This window comes from Aethina tumida, chromosome 7 (genome assembly GCF_024364675.1).
Source record: "Aethina tumida isolate Nest 87 chromosome 7, icAetTumi1.1, whole genome shotgun sequence".
Lineage (NCBI taxonomy): Eukaryota > Metazoa > Arthropoda > Insecta > Coleoptera > Nitidulidae > Aethina > Aethina tumida.
The window spans coordinates 16969426-16986499 of NC_065441.1; the positions used below are offsets into that span (position 1 = coordinate 16969426).

Below are 17074 nucleotides of genomic sequence, written 5' to 3' on the forward strand. Positions count from 1 at the left end.
TTAACCTCCTAATTAATGTAACAGTAAAACGAGATAATCACGTAAGTCCGCTAATAAAATGACAATAAAATATTAGAGCTGTATAAAAGAAAAGGTTTATGGCACATAAAGATAGACTGTAAATTAAACGCAACAACTATAGTGAAATTGTATTAAATTTTTATCTGCCGTGCGGGAAACCCGGATATGTCGAGATATACCCTAAATAAAATTCGTTAAACTCGACGGATTACAGAAAAATCCAGAGTTAAAATCACAAAAATCAGTGAGGCTAAATATAAAACATGACACGGGACATTTACACAGTCAACACTACAAGAAAATCCATGAAAAAAATATCGAAAAACTGATTATAGTTAAGATTTGTATTACATTTATTGGTTGGAAATTCATTGATTATTATTTTTACAAAGAAATGAATATAATCTTAACGTTGATTATACATTTTTTAATTAAAATATAATATGGAAAATAATCCTTGAAAAATTGACAAAACTTTAAAGTTGAAACTTTTTGCATGTTATTTGAATTTATATAAGCAATTATAATAACTCATAATTTCTCCTTTAATTTGCCTTTAAAATAAACAGTGTATTCATAATTTTAATTAAATTTGTACTTTAATAAATACATTAATTAAAAAATGTGAAATATTCTCATTTTCTATAATCGCATATAGTATATCTCTTGTTTATTCATCTCTTTCGTTCTTTTATAACAACGTTGCCGTTTCTTGCTAATTAAAAATGAGTTGAGTGTAGTGCAACGTCTAACATCAAATAATTTCATAAGACAAAATTCGAAACGACGTGAATTAGCATCGAATTTGAAACATAAACATTAACATTTAAAGTTAGAAACAATTTCGCACACGCTGTCTTAATTTCAAATTTGAATACTAAACAAAAACTAGCCCGTGGTATGAAATTCGTTGAGCGGATAAGCCAATTTTGCGGTGAAAAGTAGACTTTTCGGCGCGAATATTTGCATTCGCCACGGAAGGAAAAATCAGGGCCTTTCACGTCAGCTAACAGACCTGACATTAAGTCATCAGCTAATGTAATTACTTATCAATATTTTTTAGATGCAATCTTTCACACATATATTTAAAAATATTGCCTTCTAATTCTCTATGGACATAAAACTTTTATTTGTATTTTTAATTAATTAGTTCTTTGCTACACATTTGCGTTAATATTTGAGAAATTAGTTTTATGCTTGACTGTCAACGTTTCATAATCTATTTTAATAACAAATGCCTTTGGTGACAAATTATTATATGAAATAGATCAATAAACAGTTTCTTCAATATCAAATTATTGATTAAAGTGTCATTAGAGATAAATCCACATCCCTTGACATTTTTAATTAATTACTGGCAACAGTGCAGTGCAAAACCGGACGGATAATCCACAAAAGCAGGCGCTAAGCCTAAAACCCGGAAAGAAGGCCATCGCGTCGGACAAGCTGGTCACAGCCGGTCATCTCGGAAAGTTTGCATAAGGAGTCTGAAACTGGGGGAAACGAGACCGCCGATCTACATGTAGACGATGCAGATACCCTGAATTTGTTTTTGGACTACGATTTTATCAAAATCTGGCGTTATTACTCTGTCGGATGTCTGTTTTTTTCGGAGTTTATGCGACATAAATCGGATTATATGTTTTAAGGAGCCGATTTTTTATTGGACGAACGATTGGCCTCCGCTCAGATTTATTGGCCCTAACGGATCGACTGGCTCCGCCAATTCATTGTATCCATTTGTGACACACTAACCTTGTACTTCTTTGAGTCATTTATTTCCACAATATAAATAATTAATTAAATAAATTGTCTTGTCGTTAATTAGATTAAATTAGAGTAAATTATATAAATATTAGTAAGTAAGTTTGCAAACTTAAGTTAATTTGCCAATTTAACTACTTTTTTATTTTGTTTTTAGGAAAGGAATCCTATCCATTTCTTAATTGCTTTATATAGCAAATGGCGGATGCGCCAGTTTTGACTCATTTTGCCAATATTGCGATGACACTTTTATTTTTAATTAAGGTGTATTAGTATATATATATATATATATATATATATATATATATATATATATATATATATATATATACTACTGCATAGTATTATTATTAATTGTGCCTGCAGATTTATATTTAATTCAACGATACTCTAAAATAATAATACATCAAAAATTTACGATAGATAAACTTGTCTAATGGGATTAAACATTTAAATTAACTAATTAAGCAAAATATTAAACCATGGTGAACTATGAGCCCGTTTAGAATTACATAATAACAATGTAATTATAACAAATGTATGTAAATTAATAATTTAAATTTTGGAATTATAATAATAATCAGACCCAAAGTTTGAATAAATCTTGTTATAAATGTATTTTGTGTATTTTGTTAATAATTGGCGAATTCACCATATTTACATAAAATTTCTTCATGTGTTGTGTTTTCACTATTATTTATTTTATGAAAAATTATTTGTCCATAATTATTTAATCTAATTAAATGATTCTGAGCTATGAGCCTTGGTAGAGACATACTTATATCCATATAAATTAATATTTCAAATTATGGAATTATAAATAATTTGTAGTTTAAATACAGTTTGTTACATTATTTATTTTGATTATTCAATTAATTAATTAGTGAATAATATAAATTTTTTTCCACAATTCTGTATAATTTTTTACTATTAATTTTTTTGATTAGAAGTACTTTTTTTATTATTCAGATATTCAATTTTTCCTAGTTTTTAATTATTGTTTCATTTATTTATTTTTATTTATTTAAATATTTAAAATGTATTTATACGTCGTTTTCAATAGAATTTTTCAGTGAATGTCTCTTCTGACTCATCCATAGAATTTGTTTCTACCCGTCGAATTTGAGGGTCTTAATTACCATATTAGTGATTCACACGCAGTAAAAACAAATGAAATATACAACATTTGCTTGCATCTGACACACGCCCATTAATCTTATCATGTTGCATATTTATCCAAGAATTGTGCCCATAAAAAATTACTCGAATCGAGTCGAACGATACATTAGGTAAGAACACGGTTCGATTAATTATCGTGTAGGGTTGGTATAATGAAATGGAATCGGGAGAACGTGTCGCCAATACCTTTGATGTGCAGATCTCGAAATCCGGAATGCAGCAGGGGAATTTTCCAGTCCAGGACCGTTTATTGTTCGGCCTATCACGAGCACATAATGCGAGATGGATCGCGTAATTAACCGCAATTAAATGTTTCGCGTTCAAATGCGGAGGATGGATCAAAGAAGAAAATTGAAATAAGAGCGGCGCCAGCAGACAAGAAGACTGCGATAGTGGAATCGTAATCAGAGACACTTCGAATTGCTACTATAAGAGACACTTGACAGATAAGGCGAAATGTCTGTAGAAATTTATGTGTTCTCTCACGAGTGAGTTCTGCAAAGTTGTTCGCAAATGACAATGTACTTTGGGGGTAGTTTCTGGAGAGATATAATTATTATAATTGTACAACGCGCTTTCCTTATAACCGCGATATCGCCGTGCGGAGTTACACAAATTTGTGAAGGGGATGTGCTGCCAACTTAAATGTACTTACTTTTCGCGTTTTAGTTTGATAATAGTTGACACTTGAATTAATTGAATCCAACTAACGTTCTCTAATATGGCTCACTCAGCATTTCATTACTTTTTACCTATCCCGGGATGTAATTGCATTGCTCCGACAAAATTCGCAAATATTTAAACGAATAACTTACTCCCCATCCTAGAGGAAATACTTGCAAAGATTCCCGTGCACGGTGCTCGCAAGATTCCGCGGTTGCCGCTGTTTTCTCGGACCCGGATTAATATAACTTTTGTTGTAAATTAAAGTCACTTAAAGTTGCTCCTTGTTTAATGTTCCAACACACACAACTATCCAAACTGTTAACGTTAATTAACTAATACGTCCGTGATTGAAACTGCTCATTGTTTTAACTATTTTATACTCGTTCTACTTGGTTAAGTTTTCGTGGTTCCTGAAATAACTGCGACTGAAAAAATATTTATAAAGCTTGTTTACCTTAACGTCTCGATCTTTTTACTTAAGCCCCAGTTTTGATTAAATTCACTTTAATTGAAAACCCTTGTCTGTAACTAATAAGGTATAAAATCCTCATAAGGTATTTTCATTAATAAAGCAACCCTTGTTGTTTACCGTATCGATTCCTAATAAATGGGATATTTGGAATGTCAGAGAGGAACGTAGGGAGGCATAGATATTTCGCACGTGTAAAATATAAATGTTATTTTTAATTAACTGATAATAAATATTTAAACTGTGGCTCGTTGATTATTGAAACAGCAGTGACGGATTTTATTGTATTTGTTAAATAATAAATATCGTGTCACATATGTAACATTAACTGCAATTATATTTTAAACATGAAAGGATAATAAAAATCAACCCCGGTCATAAATTGAGACTGAATTTGTATTCAACATATTTACATTTCAAATTGTACAATCGAAATTATATAACAACACAATTATGATTTATCTTATAGACCATAAAATTATGTTTGTATGTAAAATATTGTAATATAAAAATAAAAAGCATTGAATACTAAATAAATACATTTCAGAAACCTTTTAATTAAATAAATTTAATTGTAACGGTAAAAAATTTACAGAATTTATAATTAATTATGAATGTTTTTCATTCAATATATGGAAAAATATAATGAAATATATTTTAATACAAATATTAATTTACGTAAATTAAAAATAATAAAACTATGGTTCCAGTAGCATTGTTGCTTAATGTTTATTAATTAATTAATTTATTTATTGTTAATTTAATTCATATTTTTTTTTGTAATAAATATATTAAATAATAAAAAAATTTTAATTGTACCACAAAGTTGTATCAACTTGCAAGTTAAAAATTTGAATTATTGACATTTTTTATTTCCTTTTATAATATAATAATTATTTGTTTTTATTAGCTATACTCCATATTAAAAAAAAAGTGTAATTTTTTTATTCTGGATGAATAATTATTAAGTTGAATGTTATAAATAATTTAAGACCATTGTTATGCGTTGTAGCCAACAAAAGAAAAATACACTTTAAACTTTCCAAAGGAAAAAACAAACTCTCGTTATTTGCACACAAAAGAAACAATAAATGACGAGTTTTTTGCCACGGCTTTTATCAAAATACCTTACAAACGCAAGTTCGAAGTCTAAAATATTCATAAGCTGTTGAGGAGACAAAAAACAGCAGCGAAACACTAAACAAAACGCCATGTACGAGCTGGTATCAAAAGCTTTCGGCATTAGCCGTTTACATATCGATTAATTTTGATGGCGTGCTCGCGTCTTAAAATACACGTTCGAAATGTGACCGCCGCTGTTGTGACTGAAAACGTTACTTCCCATTATTGATGTTGTGGTGTTTCGAATCTCAAATTGAAAGTACACACACACACACACTAAGCGATCAGGCAACTTGAAATACCCTAGCGTGATGTGTCAAATTATGGTTTATTAATTTCCATTTAAAGTGTCTTGACACTGTTATTATTTTGTTGGTGAAATGATCAAGTCAATTTTATTGGCGAGCCTTGATGCCATTAGTGTGTAAAATCTTCATTGGTTACACTTATAAAATCTATGTACCTAAGGAAAAGTGACATAATACGGTGAAGAGATTTATAAAATTTTTAGACATGCCGTTTGGGTCGGGTTTAAATTTAAAACGACATGATATCCAAAACGCGGAACGAAGTAAAATTGCAACCGAGTTAGAGACCAGATAGTGGATGAACATGAAAAGGTCTCTAAAGCAGTAACCCACTTACGCCTTATCTTGTCAGTTTGTAATTACGATTTCAATTTAAGTTAGTTCTATTTCATATTCAATCAGCATACGCGTACATGACGAGGACAGGACCGTGTCTGTCGGTGTCGGTACAAAGTGAACTCATTTCGTACGGTATTTACCGCCCGGAGACCAGATCTGTATACAATTCAATGTCTCTCATGTAATAACTGTCATCTTTGTTAAACGCGCCATTTGTATCCAGCTTCCGGTCCGCTGGAAATTACATTATCGACCAGGATAAAGTTTTGATAGATAGATCGGAGTTACAGGACCTGTCTCTGTATTCCAGTCACGAATCTTCGTCCTACCATTCGGCCCGGAGGACTGAAGCCACAAATCACAATTTGCTGGATATGATTAGCCAGACCTATACCAGTGGCAACTGGTTTATGACCGGTGTGACGGATTGCCTGTTTTTTAGGTCAGTTATTTCGTCTCCCTTTTTGTTTTGGTTTTCGAATCCGGCATGCACAACACATTTCCTACACGCCCTTACAAACTACACGTTACTGCTGTTGCTACAGATTTTCCAAACAATTTTTTTAATGGGCTCATAAAAAACGAAAAAAAAACTGTTTATTCTGCAAACACTTGAATAACGTTTGGTCTTTTTTATTCCATTTAGTGTGATTGGTGATCCTGCACTGGCCAATAAAACGGAGCACTTTCCTATATTAAATCATTACAAACAGAACTAAAAGTATAAGATAGTGTATGTAACGTACCTACATGGACGTCCAATGAAAAAGGAATTTTTAAATCTAATGGGGTGTAATAAAGGAGATTTGACGACGTAAAATACAACAGGAGTCTAGCGTACAATTAGATTAGTTGATTCGTTAGTAATGTAGAAATAAATGGATGCTCGCAAACCCACGGTTGGTGGTAAATGTCCGTACCTCGGTATTTTATTGACTGTTAACACAAATTGAGAAATAATTCGTCGACTTAACGATAAATTACAGCCTTGTTAATTGCACGAATCCCAATAACCCCGAAACTAAATTAACAATATCACATCAATTAAGAGAAGGTCGACAACTCTAGCTAAAACTTTCGGAATCGAAGACAATCCGTGTCCGACCAATTTATTCACAGTAACGACGGAATGATCGGGGTAATATTGTCGCCAATTATGCAGATCTACACGATCCACTCCGTTGCAGCCGGCACTCCGTTTTCCGTGGCCGCCATTGTTTAGTTAATTTTAGATGACGGGATTTATGGCGGCACTAAAATTTGTTGAGCACAGAACGTAACAATGAAATCCGGAATACATCTGAATTGTTTGGCTATAGGGCGTCCTGGAGATTTATCGGACACGGGGAATAGTCGGTCGCCGAATTGAAAGTTTCAGAGGTATTAATGCCTAACCTCAAAGAGGATTCCAATTACGATTTAATAAACAATCAGGCCGCTAATCGATTACCATGTTTCCTTCTTAATTTATAACTATTTCTTGCCCTTTAATTCGTACTCCAACAGAAAATATATCCTATGGAATAATACCAGATATATCCTATGAAATAATAAAGTTCATGTTTCCTTTTTAGTATATCGCTTATCAAGCATGTATGAATTAGAGATCACTTGAGGCTTTACCACCCTAATCCCACCATAATATCCATGCACAATTCATATAATATATTACATATTAACAATGCACAGTGTGGCTAATTATGGCATATTAGTATCGCTCAATTCAAATGAGCAGTGTTTACATCTCAGCTTAGTAGTTAATTAGCTGCCATTTGAACAAATCCTGCGACCAGAATACCATTCGGGGGAAGCACCACAACGTGGCGTCCTTACGGTGGCTCGCAATCAGTGTCGAATTTAACTAGGGCACATGTGTGTCTCATATTGGAATGCCTGAGGGTTCGCTTATCTCTCGTGTTCCTGGTTTTACGTACGCGATTTTCTTAACTCGCCCCGGCTATTTACAGTACGAAAATGAGAAACCGCACTCTTTAATATATGCGGCCGCATCGACGGTCTTTCTTATATGTTTTGAATGTTAATGCGTGCCCCAGTTTTTGGTTTGGCGAGTTTTCCTTCGCTTCGCTTCGAACTAGAGGGTAGGTTATGGCGACTTATCTGGTTAAGAGATTTATTTGATATGTTAAATATTATTTATGTGAAGGATAATTATTATTATTATCCCATGTAATATATTAATAAATAAAATTAATAATTTTCATATTATGCATTATTTTATGTGACTACTATATTTAATAATGCAGTATATATTATTCATTAATTTCAATGATTATTCTATAAGTGAATTAATATAAAATGATAAATAAAATTTTTGGATTTAATGCCATATTTGTAAATATAAAATTATCTAGAAGATTGATTGTAGCGATATCAAAATTATTTCAAATATTAATGATTCAGATAATATTTTTATACTTATTTATACTAATACATATTTTTTAATTAATTGATTAATAATGAAAAAAAAAAAAATAATTCTCAATAATTAGCTGAATATTATCTATTAAATTTCCCAAATGATTTAGATGTATTTTAATTAATCAAATTTTAGTGAATTAAATCGAATTTAATTTATTAAACTGATTAAAATTATATAAAAGAGTGCTTCTTAGGCAGAAATGCCAACTTTACATTTTTTTCTTTTGGTATTAACAGTGATATATCAATTTTAAAGTGTGATTAACCGTTTTGGCAAATCCACTCAAAGAATAAATGAAGAAAACGACACAAATGATCGTTTCTTGGGCGGAAATGCCAACTTCACACTTTTTCTTCGGATATTGACAGTGAAACATCAATTTTTAAGTGTGTTCTCCTTTGTCTTCAGCATCCTTCTAAAAATAAATAAAAATCGACACCAAAGATTGCTTCTTAGACAGAAATGCCAACTTCACATTTTTTTTTTAGTATTAACAGTGAAATATAGATTTTAAGGTGTGATTAACCTTTGTGGCAACATCCACTCAAAGAGTAATAAAAATACCTAAATATTACATAATTATTATTTGAGTTCTTAGTATTACCACAAAAATGTTTTATATATTTATTTTTTCATCATCAAAAAAAAATATTACGTCAATATAAATTTATAGTACGGAGTAAACTTCCGTCAATCATAAAAACGGCTAAAATATGTGTAAAATGAAATTTTTTCTACCAAAGGTAAACAAAAACATGAACACCACTAAAAGTTTGATGCCATAATGAACACGATAAGGTTCGCTAACGAGAACAATAATGTCAGAGATGGAGCATTTATATTTTAACTGCGCCAGTTCTAGATTTAAATCGAAGTAAACTCAAGTAATGGAATCCTTTGAGTATCCGAGATTATTAAAACTCCAACAGTTATTCTACTTTATTATTCCTTTAATTCTGCCGGATTTATTTATGATAGAAATGGTTCATAATCAAACCAGCAATTAAATTATTGGAAGGCACAATATAACTCGCCAATCTTAGATTTATATTTATTTTAGATTGTCAATCTAGATGTGATTTATATCATAGAAATTTGCCCCCTCTAAAGTGCAGATAATCTTCCAAAGTACTAATTCAATGCAAATTGTCTAATCGAGACTATCGATAATTTTCTTGCTTTCATTGCGCGTGAATGTCCCGTCTAGCAATGAAGACTTTCACAATTTTTCTCACGTTCTTCGTGTCTCTGTCGCAATGTGCGAATATTCTGTTCTTCACGTCATTCCCGAGCCACAGCCATCAGGTTATGTTCCAGCCAGTTTGGAGGGAATTGTCTTTGCGAGGACATAATGTGGTTGCTATTACACCCAATCCCTTGAAGGATCCAACCCTAACCAATCTCACTGAAGTCGACCTCAGCGATCTATATGAACGGGTCAAGGTAGGATAATTACCTAAGTTTGCTTTAGTTCATGTTATATGAGGGTTTAAATTATTGGTGGTTTCATTTTTGAAGGCGAGAAAATCGAACAAAGACGAACTGAAATATATGATACAAAAGCCGGATTTCTTGACGGTCTTTCTAAAAGACGCAGTCATGACGCATATTTTCAACGCTATGCACGCTTACGTGCTGCAACATCCGAACATGCAGGCCTTTTTGAAGGAAGATCACAAATTCGATCTGGTTATAGTTGAATGGTTGTTCCCCACTTTTGCGGCTCTGGGGGCAAAATATCAAGCTCCGATGATTGGAATTACATCACTAGGTAAATACAGTTTGTGTATCACAAATAGAATGTTATCGTACGTTATCTGGTAAACACTTCATTGTTGTCGCTAAGGTCAAGATTAAGTTTGATAACATATCCCATACAAACTAATATGAAATTTATTTTAGGAGCTCCAATTCCAGCTCTTGATACTGTCGGAAATCCTTCTCATCCAGTTTATGCACCTGATCATAACCTTCCTGTGGGAAGAGATATGACCTTTAGGGAAAGGTTGATGTCGGGTCTTTGGGCTGTTTATGTCAGAATTTTTTATCACTTAGTCGTTTTACCTAGAGAAGATGCTTTGGTTAGGAAACACTTGGGAAATGATCTTCCATATTTAGGCGATATTGAACGCAATGTCAGTTTGTTGCTCCTCAATAGAAATCCTGTTTTCCACCGAGTTATGCCTGTAGTTCCTGCTGTTATTGAATTAGGACACATGAAAAGGAATAAAACTAAAGAAGTGGTTGATAAAGATGTTCAGAAATTTTTGGACAACTCTAAAAGAGGCGTCATATATTTCAGTTTAGGTTCAAATATTACGCCTGATTTGTTGCCAGCAAATGCCTTACAAGCTATTATTAACACTTTTAGAAAGATACCTTATGACATTATTTTCAAAGGGGATGAAACTGATTTCGAAAACAAACCAGAAAATGTTTTGATTAAAAAGTGGATACCACAAGAAACTGTTTTAAGTAAATAATTTATCGTGTCTTTTTAATTTTTTATTAAACATAATAATTTTAGGCCATAAAAATACGAAATTATTTATAACCCAAGGTGGTTTACAATCTAGCGATGAGGCAATTAATAATCAAATACCTGTAATAGCAATTCCTTTCAGCTCTGATCAAACAAGCAATGCTGATACTTTGGCAAAGTATGGAATGGGTAAAATGCTTGATTATGATGATCTGACTGAAGAAATTTTCACTTTATATATCAACGAAATCATTAACGATCCTTCGTAAGTTTGATTTTATTATCTCAAGAGAGAGTAAACCATTTTTTGTTGTAGATACAAACAAAACGCTATAGCTTTATCAAAATTGTACGTGGATCAGCCAATTGGTGCTTTGGAAAAGGCGATTTGGTGGATTGAATATGTGATACGTCACAAAGGAGCACAACATTTAAGGAGTACCTCTATGGACATTCCTTGGTATCAATATTTGATGTTGGATATTTTTGCCTTTTTGTCAATAGTAATTACTGGACTATTATTAATATTGTATGGAATAATCAAATTGATTGTGTCATGTGTGAGAGCCATAATTGCTAAAAAGACTTGTGACAAGGATAAAAAGAATAAATAATTTTGTAATTTGTAAAATGTGTCAATCACTTGGCAAATTAATGCTACATGATTAATTAGAGCAATTAAAACACATTATGTATAGAACTTAATCAGCTTACCTAAGCCGGAGCATTAGTATCACCTCACTAAGCATTAACTTATTAATACCGTAAAATTTATGCCAACTAGGCAATAGTGAAATATTCAGTGACGCCGTAATTTTCGACATCCACGTTATATTAGAATATTAGTTTAATATATGATATGTGATAGGCCTAGAAAATTATATTAAGTATTTACGCATAGGTGTCATAGGCAAAACTAATTAAGTGTAACTGCGTTTAGCTCTAATTCAATGAATTATTAAGTCTGTATAAGCTTTTGGAGTTCAATACTCCATCTTCCTGTGTCCTTGTTTTGATACCAGCACATGAAAACCCTCTTTAAGAACATCTGTATAAATAAATTACATATTTATATAAAATATTATTACATAATTATTATGATAAATTTATAAACTTAAATCTTATCTTGTGATTTATATAGTACGAGTGAATCGGTAGGCAAATAGAAAAATGTCAATTTTATTCACGCCAAGGGATTAAATGTAATCACGTAATTGCACATAAGTTCCCCAGTAATAGAAATAAAGTGTCTCGCCGTTGATAATCCGTGGTTCGTGATTTCGGTGATGGGTCGGAGCGTCGACAGAACATTATCATGTATGAATCATCGCGGGAATGGCGGACCGTAAGAGGCATAAATATATGGGGGTTGGTTCGGGATTATGTTGATTTATAGACAGAGGGGGTCTGTCGTTTCACTTTCAAGAAATATCCGCTGTGACGATTTTTCAAAATTGCTTTCCGCTCCCATAAATGGAATTGCATCGACCAGAACGAATTATTTTTATTGTACGCATTTCTAGATCTGATATATCAGAGGGTGGTATTAAGTGTCTCGGTTATCGCGAAATTTATTGCACATCTTCGAACATACCAGACATTTTACTTGATTCTAGTGTGGGTGTTGAAATCAAACAAAGACATTGTTCCTATGCAAATGTTTCGTATAAATACTACTTAATTTAAGTGTAAAATTATCTTCTTTGTTAAAGGAACTGGCAATTACTTGTCGCGTAATTTTAAAGTTTGCTTAATTTACCATTGCAATACGTCTCATTAATTTACTGCATTCTTTCACATAATTAGTTTAAAAGGTTTCAACCCGTAAAGTAATCAGAATGTATCATCAAGGGAAACTTTGAGTTGAGTAAAAGCAACTACACAACTACGTTTCTCATAATCCCAGTAAAGTTTTCACGATTTAATTGATGACAAAATAAAAACATTTTGAAAAGGTGCATGATCGAACTCCATAACAATTATGAACTCCATAAATTGTCCATTAGACTATTGCGAAGATACCATTGTTAAAAGTGAGTGTATCGTAATTAAACTGGCGCTCCGTTAGCATGAAAACATTCGATTTATACAGGAAATTAAGCAATTTTTAGCGCGTCGTCTGTTCTAGTACATATGGGGATGACGCTGAATTAAAATGCTAAATGGGACAATTCTATTTACTTTACAAACAATGCAGCTTCTGCATATATTTTTAACAACCCTGAAAACTGGGGAGCGTGACTCATTTACACCCTGGTACGATACGGTTTTATCAAAATTCCAGCGAGATTTATTGATGTTTTGTCCGGAACAATATACAGATACTTTATTTGTTGTGGCTTCGAAAATAAACTTTCGAAAGCTTTTAAAATTGTTGAAAAATACGTGTAATTTAATATGGTTCTTTGTTTGGTGGAAGGTGTGTGTGATGTGAAGAGGATTACTTAATTTCCTGATAAAATCCTCTCCCTAATTCATTCTTTCCTTTAATTACACATAGAGGTCATTAATAACCAAGGAATCTTTCTAATATCCAGAGTCACGGGGAGCATGACTCACTAATCTCCCTCACAGTTTTCGGGAAACTCATTATGAAATAAATAAAACGGCAGTCTGTCCCCTTTCTAATAACTAGAGACCTAGTAGACAATCACTCCAAGCAAAGTTTTAACTGAATTTAATAACGCTCTCACTTGGCATTTACGCAAACGCGACAAGTGGGAATAGATCTTTATTAATGAAATTAAAATAAAATTCCCCGAGTATTAGTGTCCCTTATTTCAATTAAATGTAATTCTCGGGTCCAGGAATTTTGGAAGGTCATAACATTTTACTTCACATCTACAAATTAATTTTAACTCTGGAATAATGGTTTAAAGTTACATATAAATAAACAATAAGAAAATTGTTTAATGCGGTAGAGAAAGAAGATATGTTAATAAAAATTCACGTGACCTATAAACTTGGGAAATTGTAATTAAAATTCTTGAAAATTAGTTTTAAATCGGATCGTATTATCAGAGAAAAAATTGTTTCGGGTTGTATCCCTGTCGGTGAAACGGCGGGAGAGGCATTTAGGGAGCGAATCCTGCTTTCGTATTCCGGCCAATTTTGCGGAGTTGAAGGCGATTGTTTTCCCGGGGAAAATGCCTGTTATCAGACTGCCACTTATTATTTATAGTTATTTATTTCGGCCAATATTTTAGTAGCGGACCGGTTTTATTTCGGGGATGTAACAGTAAATGAAATGGGCCTGTGAATGACGTAGCAACCGAGCACCCGACAGCCTAGTAATAGAATAGCCGCCATTTTAGGACCTCTGATTAATGGTGATAAAAGCCATGATGGATAGAAAGATAACTAACACAGCCCCAACTTTACATTAAAAGCTTGTGTGCACAATGAGATACGATGTTAATTTGCATACATCTAGTTCCCGTTCTAATTTAATGCAATAATTCCGTTTCATATACTGGCAGCTTTCAGGATTATTTAACCATTTTTCGGATAGACTTGTTATTTGTTGCATGTCCCACCATAAACTTCAAAAATTTCTTATGTAAAAATATGGTTTTGGCAGTTTAAAACAATATTTAAATTACTGTCTCAAATGAAAATACCTAAAAATTGTATAAGATTGCTGAATTTTATCACTGTGTATATAAAAGTTTCTTTTTGATAGTATTTGATCTGCACTTTAAATTGGTTTTGTTCACAAAAATAGACAAAACAATGTTTTATAAAGTTTAAGAAAGTATTTTAAAGAATATAAAATAGGAGTGCGTTATAAAATTTATGCTGTGGAAAAGTTTAGTAACACAGTTTAAATCAATGATTTCAATTAGTCGTTTTAAAGTAATTTTATTAAAGGTGTTAGTAATATTTGTCATCTATAAAAAATAGTTTTTATTTCCTTTATCTAAAAAATGTAACTATTAATTAATTTTTTTATATAAGTAATGATAATAATTAAATCCAACGAAGATCAATGTAAAGATTTATTCTTTTTTATTCTTAAACACATATTTTTTACAATAAAGTATTTTTCGAAATACAACAAAAAATAACTTAATAATAAGCTTAAGTATAATTATAATTACAATTAATATAATACTGATAAATGCAAAAATATCCAGCATCAAATATTGATACCAAGGAATATCCATAGCACTGCTTCTTAGATGTGAAGCACCTTTGTGTCTGATTACATACTCAATCCACCAAACCGCTTTTTCCAAAGCATCAGTTGGTTGATCAGTGTACAGTTGTGAAAGTTTCTTTGCATTTTCCTTATAACTAAAACAAACAAATAAAATAGTTGCCCACGAAAAAATTTGAAAAACTTACCTAGGATCAGTTATGACTTCTTTAATATAGGCAGAAAATTTCTCCACAGTCAAATCAGAATAGTCCAGCACTTTTCCCATACCATATTTCACCATTGTGTCAACATTTGAAGTTTGATCAGAAAAAAATGGTATTCCAATAATTGGTATTTGATTAATTATAGCCTCATCACTTGACTGCAAACCTCCTTGTGTCACAAACAATTTCGTGTTCTTATGACCTAAATCCGGACCACGTACATTTACCTATTAATAACAACATACAAAAAAACTTAACTTACGTAGTACTGCCTCTTGCGGTACCCACTTTGTTAGCAACACATTCTTTGGTTTGTTCTCCAAGGTGTCTTGATCCCATTTAAAAATAACGTCATAGGGAATGATTCTAAAGGTTTCCACAATTTCTTTTATAACTTCCTGAGGTAAAATTGAAGGCATAATATTCGAGCCTAAACTGAAGTAAACAACACCGTTCTTAGACTGGTCTAAGAATTTTTTTATTTCAACATTCAGTGATGATTCGGATTTGTTCTTTTTCATGTAACCAAGTTCTACAATTGCAGGTACGACTGGCATAGTTTTATGAAAAACAGGATTCCTATTTAAGAGCAACAAGCTAACGTTTCGCTCGATATCTCCCAAATATGGCAAATCTTCACCCATGTATTTTCTGGCCAGGGCATCTTCCCTAGGTAAAATAATTGTGTGATAAGTAATTCTTACATAAAATGCCCACAGGGCAGACAAAAGTCTTTCTCTGAACGTCATATCCCTGCCCACTGGTAAGTTATGGTCGGGAGCATAAACGGGATGAGATGGGTTTCCTACAGTGTCTAAAGCGGGGATTGGAGCACCTAAAATTATTGTTATCGTAAATGATTGCCACGTGCAAACTCGGTAAAGTACCTAAAGATGTAATTCCAATCATTGGAGCTTTGTATTTTGCTCCGAAAGCTGCAAAGGTTGGATAGAGCCATTCAACAATTACAACGTCGAATTTATGGTCTTGCTTCAAAAATTCTTGCATGTTTGGCAGGTTTAAAATAGTTTCATGCATTTGATTAAATATCATTGTCATTATTATATCTTTTATAAAAACTGTGAGAAAACCTGGCTTCTGCGTCAGATAATATCGCCACTGTTTTGTGTCTTCATTTTTACGTGCCTCCTAGAAAGAAACAGTTGTTTTATTACCGAATTAATTAACAAATTTATAACTAAGACTTACCTGTATCTTTTCGTATACCTTACTAATGTCGACTTCGGTAAGATTTGTTAAACTTTCATCTCTTAAAGGATTTGGTGTGATGGCAACCACATTGTGACCTCTCAGAGAAAGTTCTTTCCAAACTGGTTGAAACATGACTTGATGACTGTGACTTGGAAATGAGGTGACAAAAAGAATGTTTGCACATTGTGCAAGTGACAAAAGGGCACAAAAAATGGGCACTCTTTTCATTGCGTAGTGATTGTTCAGACGTACATCAACAACTAAATTTATAATGAATTAGAAGCGTCCAAGTTGAAAATAATGATAACGATAACATTTTTAAGATAATTAAAAAATATAAATTGATTATAAAATGTCCATTCGTTATACTAGCACAACTGGTTTTGCTTAAAATTCATGTTAATTTTGTATGACTTACAAATAAAAATAATTTTTTGAATTATATAAACAGTTTTAGAAAGTACATCTTTCACTCAAATAACAACTAGCACGTTAAAGTTGGTTGTTGAAACTTAACATTATGAATTTATTTATACAATGATAATAAAATTTGAATTGTAATTAATGTTTATGATAACCATTAAATATTACTTAAAGTGATAAAGTAAGTACAACAAGTGTTTAACTACTAAATAAAAATATGTGCAAAAGAATTGAAATATCTTCAGATACTTTCTTTTTTAATTACTTTTAAAATGGCAAGCACA

The 17074-nt window shown here is 32.1% G+C and overlaps 2 protein-coding genes across 2 annotated transcripts; one reads left to right on the forward strand and one right to left on the reverse strand.

Moving 5' to 3' along the window:
- Window positions 1–9479: 9479 nt before the first annotated feature.
- LOC109599556 (UDP-glycosyltransferase UGT5-like) lies at window positions 9480–11725 on the forward strand. The gene is made up of 5 exons (XM_020015563.2): window positions 9480–9751; window positions 9827–10079; window positions 10211–10783; window positions 10836–11055; window positions 11107–11725. Exons 1-5 carry the CDS (start codon window positions 9503–9505, stop codon window positions 11402–11404), a joined length of 1593 nt encoding a protein of 530 aa, XP_019871122.2. The 5' UTR covers window positions 9480–9502; the 3' UTR covers window positions 11405–11725.
- A 3049-nt stretch (window positions 11726–14774) lies between these two features.
- Window positions 14775–16779, reverse strand: LOC109599557 (UDP-glycosyltransferase UGT5). Its single transcript, XM_049969732.1, has 5 exons — window positions 16365–16779; window positions 16043–16304; window positions 15418–15990; window positions 15138–15357; window positions 14775–15086 (listed from the first exon to the last, which is right to left on the reverse strand). Exons 1-5 carry the CDS (start codon window positions 16593–16595, stop codon window positions 14789–14791), a joined length of 1584 nt encoding a protein of 527 aa, XP_049825689.1. The 5' UTR covers window positions 16596–16779; the 3' UTR covers window positions 14775–14788.
- Between the last annotated feature and the right edge of the window lie 295 nt (window positions 16780–17074).

Coding starts and splice junctions, on each gene's coding strand:
- LOC109599556 (XM_020015563.2), top strand. CDS start 9,503: ATGTCCCGTCTAGCAATGAAGACTTTCACAATTTTTCTCACGTTCTTC. Junction 10,080..10,210: donor GATTGGAATTACATCACTAG/GTAAATACAGTT, acceptor AATTTATTTTAG/GAGCTCCAATTCCAGCTCTT. Junction 10,784..10,835: donor ACCACAAGAAACTGTTTTAA/GTAAATAATTTA, acceptor TAATAATTTTAG/GCCATAAAAATACGAAATTA.
- LOC109599557 (XM_049969732.1), bottom strand. CDS start 16,595: ATGAAAAGAGTGCCCATTTTTTGTGCCCTTTTGTCACTTGCACAATGT. Junction 16,305..16,364: donor AGGTATACGAAAAGATACAG/GTAAGTCTTAGT, acceptor GTTTCTTTCTAG/GAGGCACGTAAAAATGAAGA. Junction 15,991..16,042: donor GATTGGAATTACATCTTTAG/GTACTTTACCGA, acceptor CAATAATTTTAG/GTGCTCCAATCCCCGCTTTA.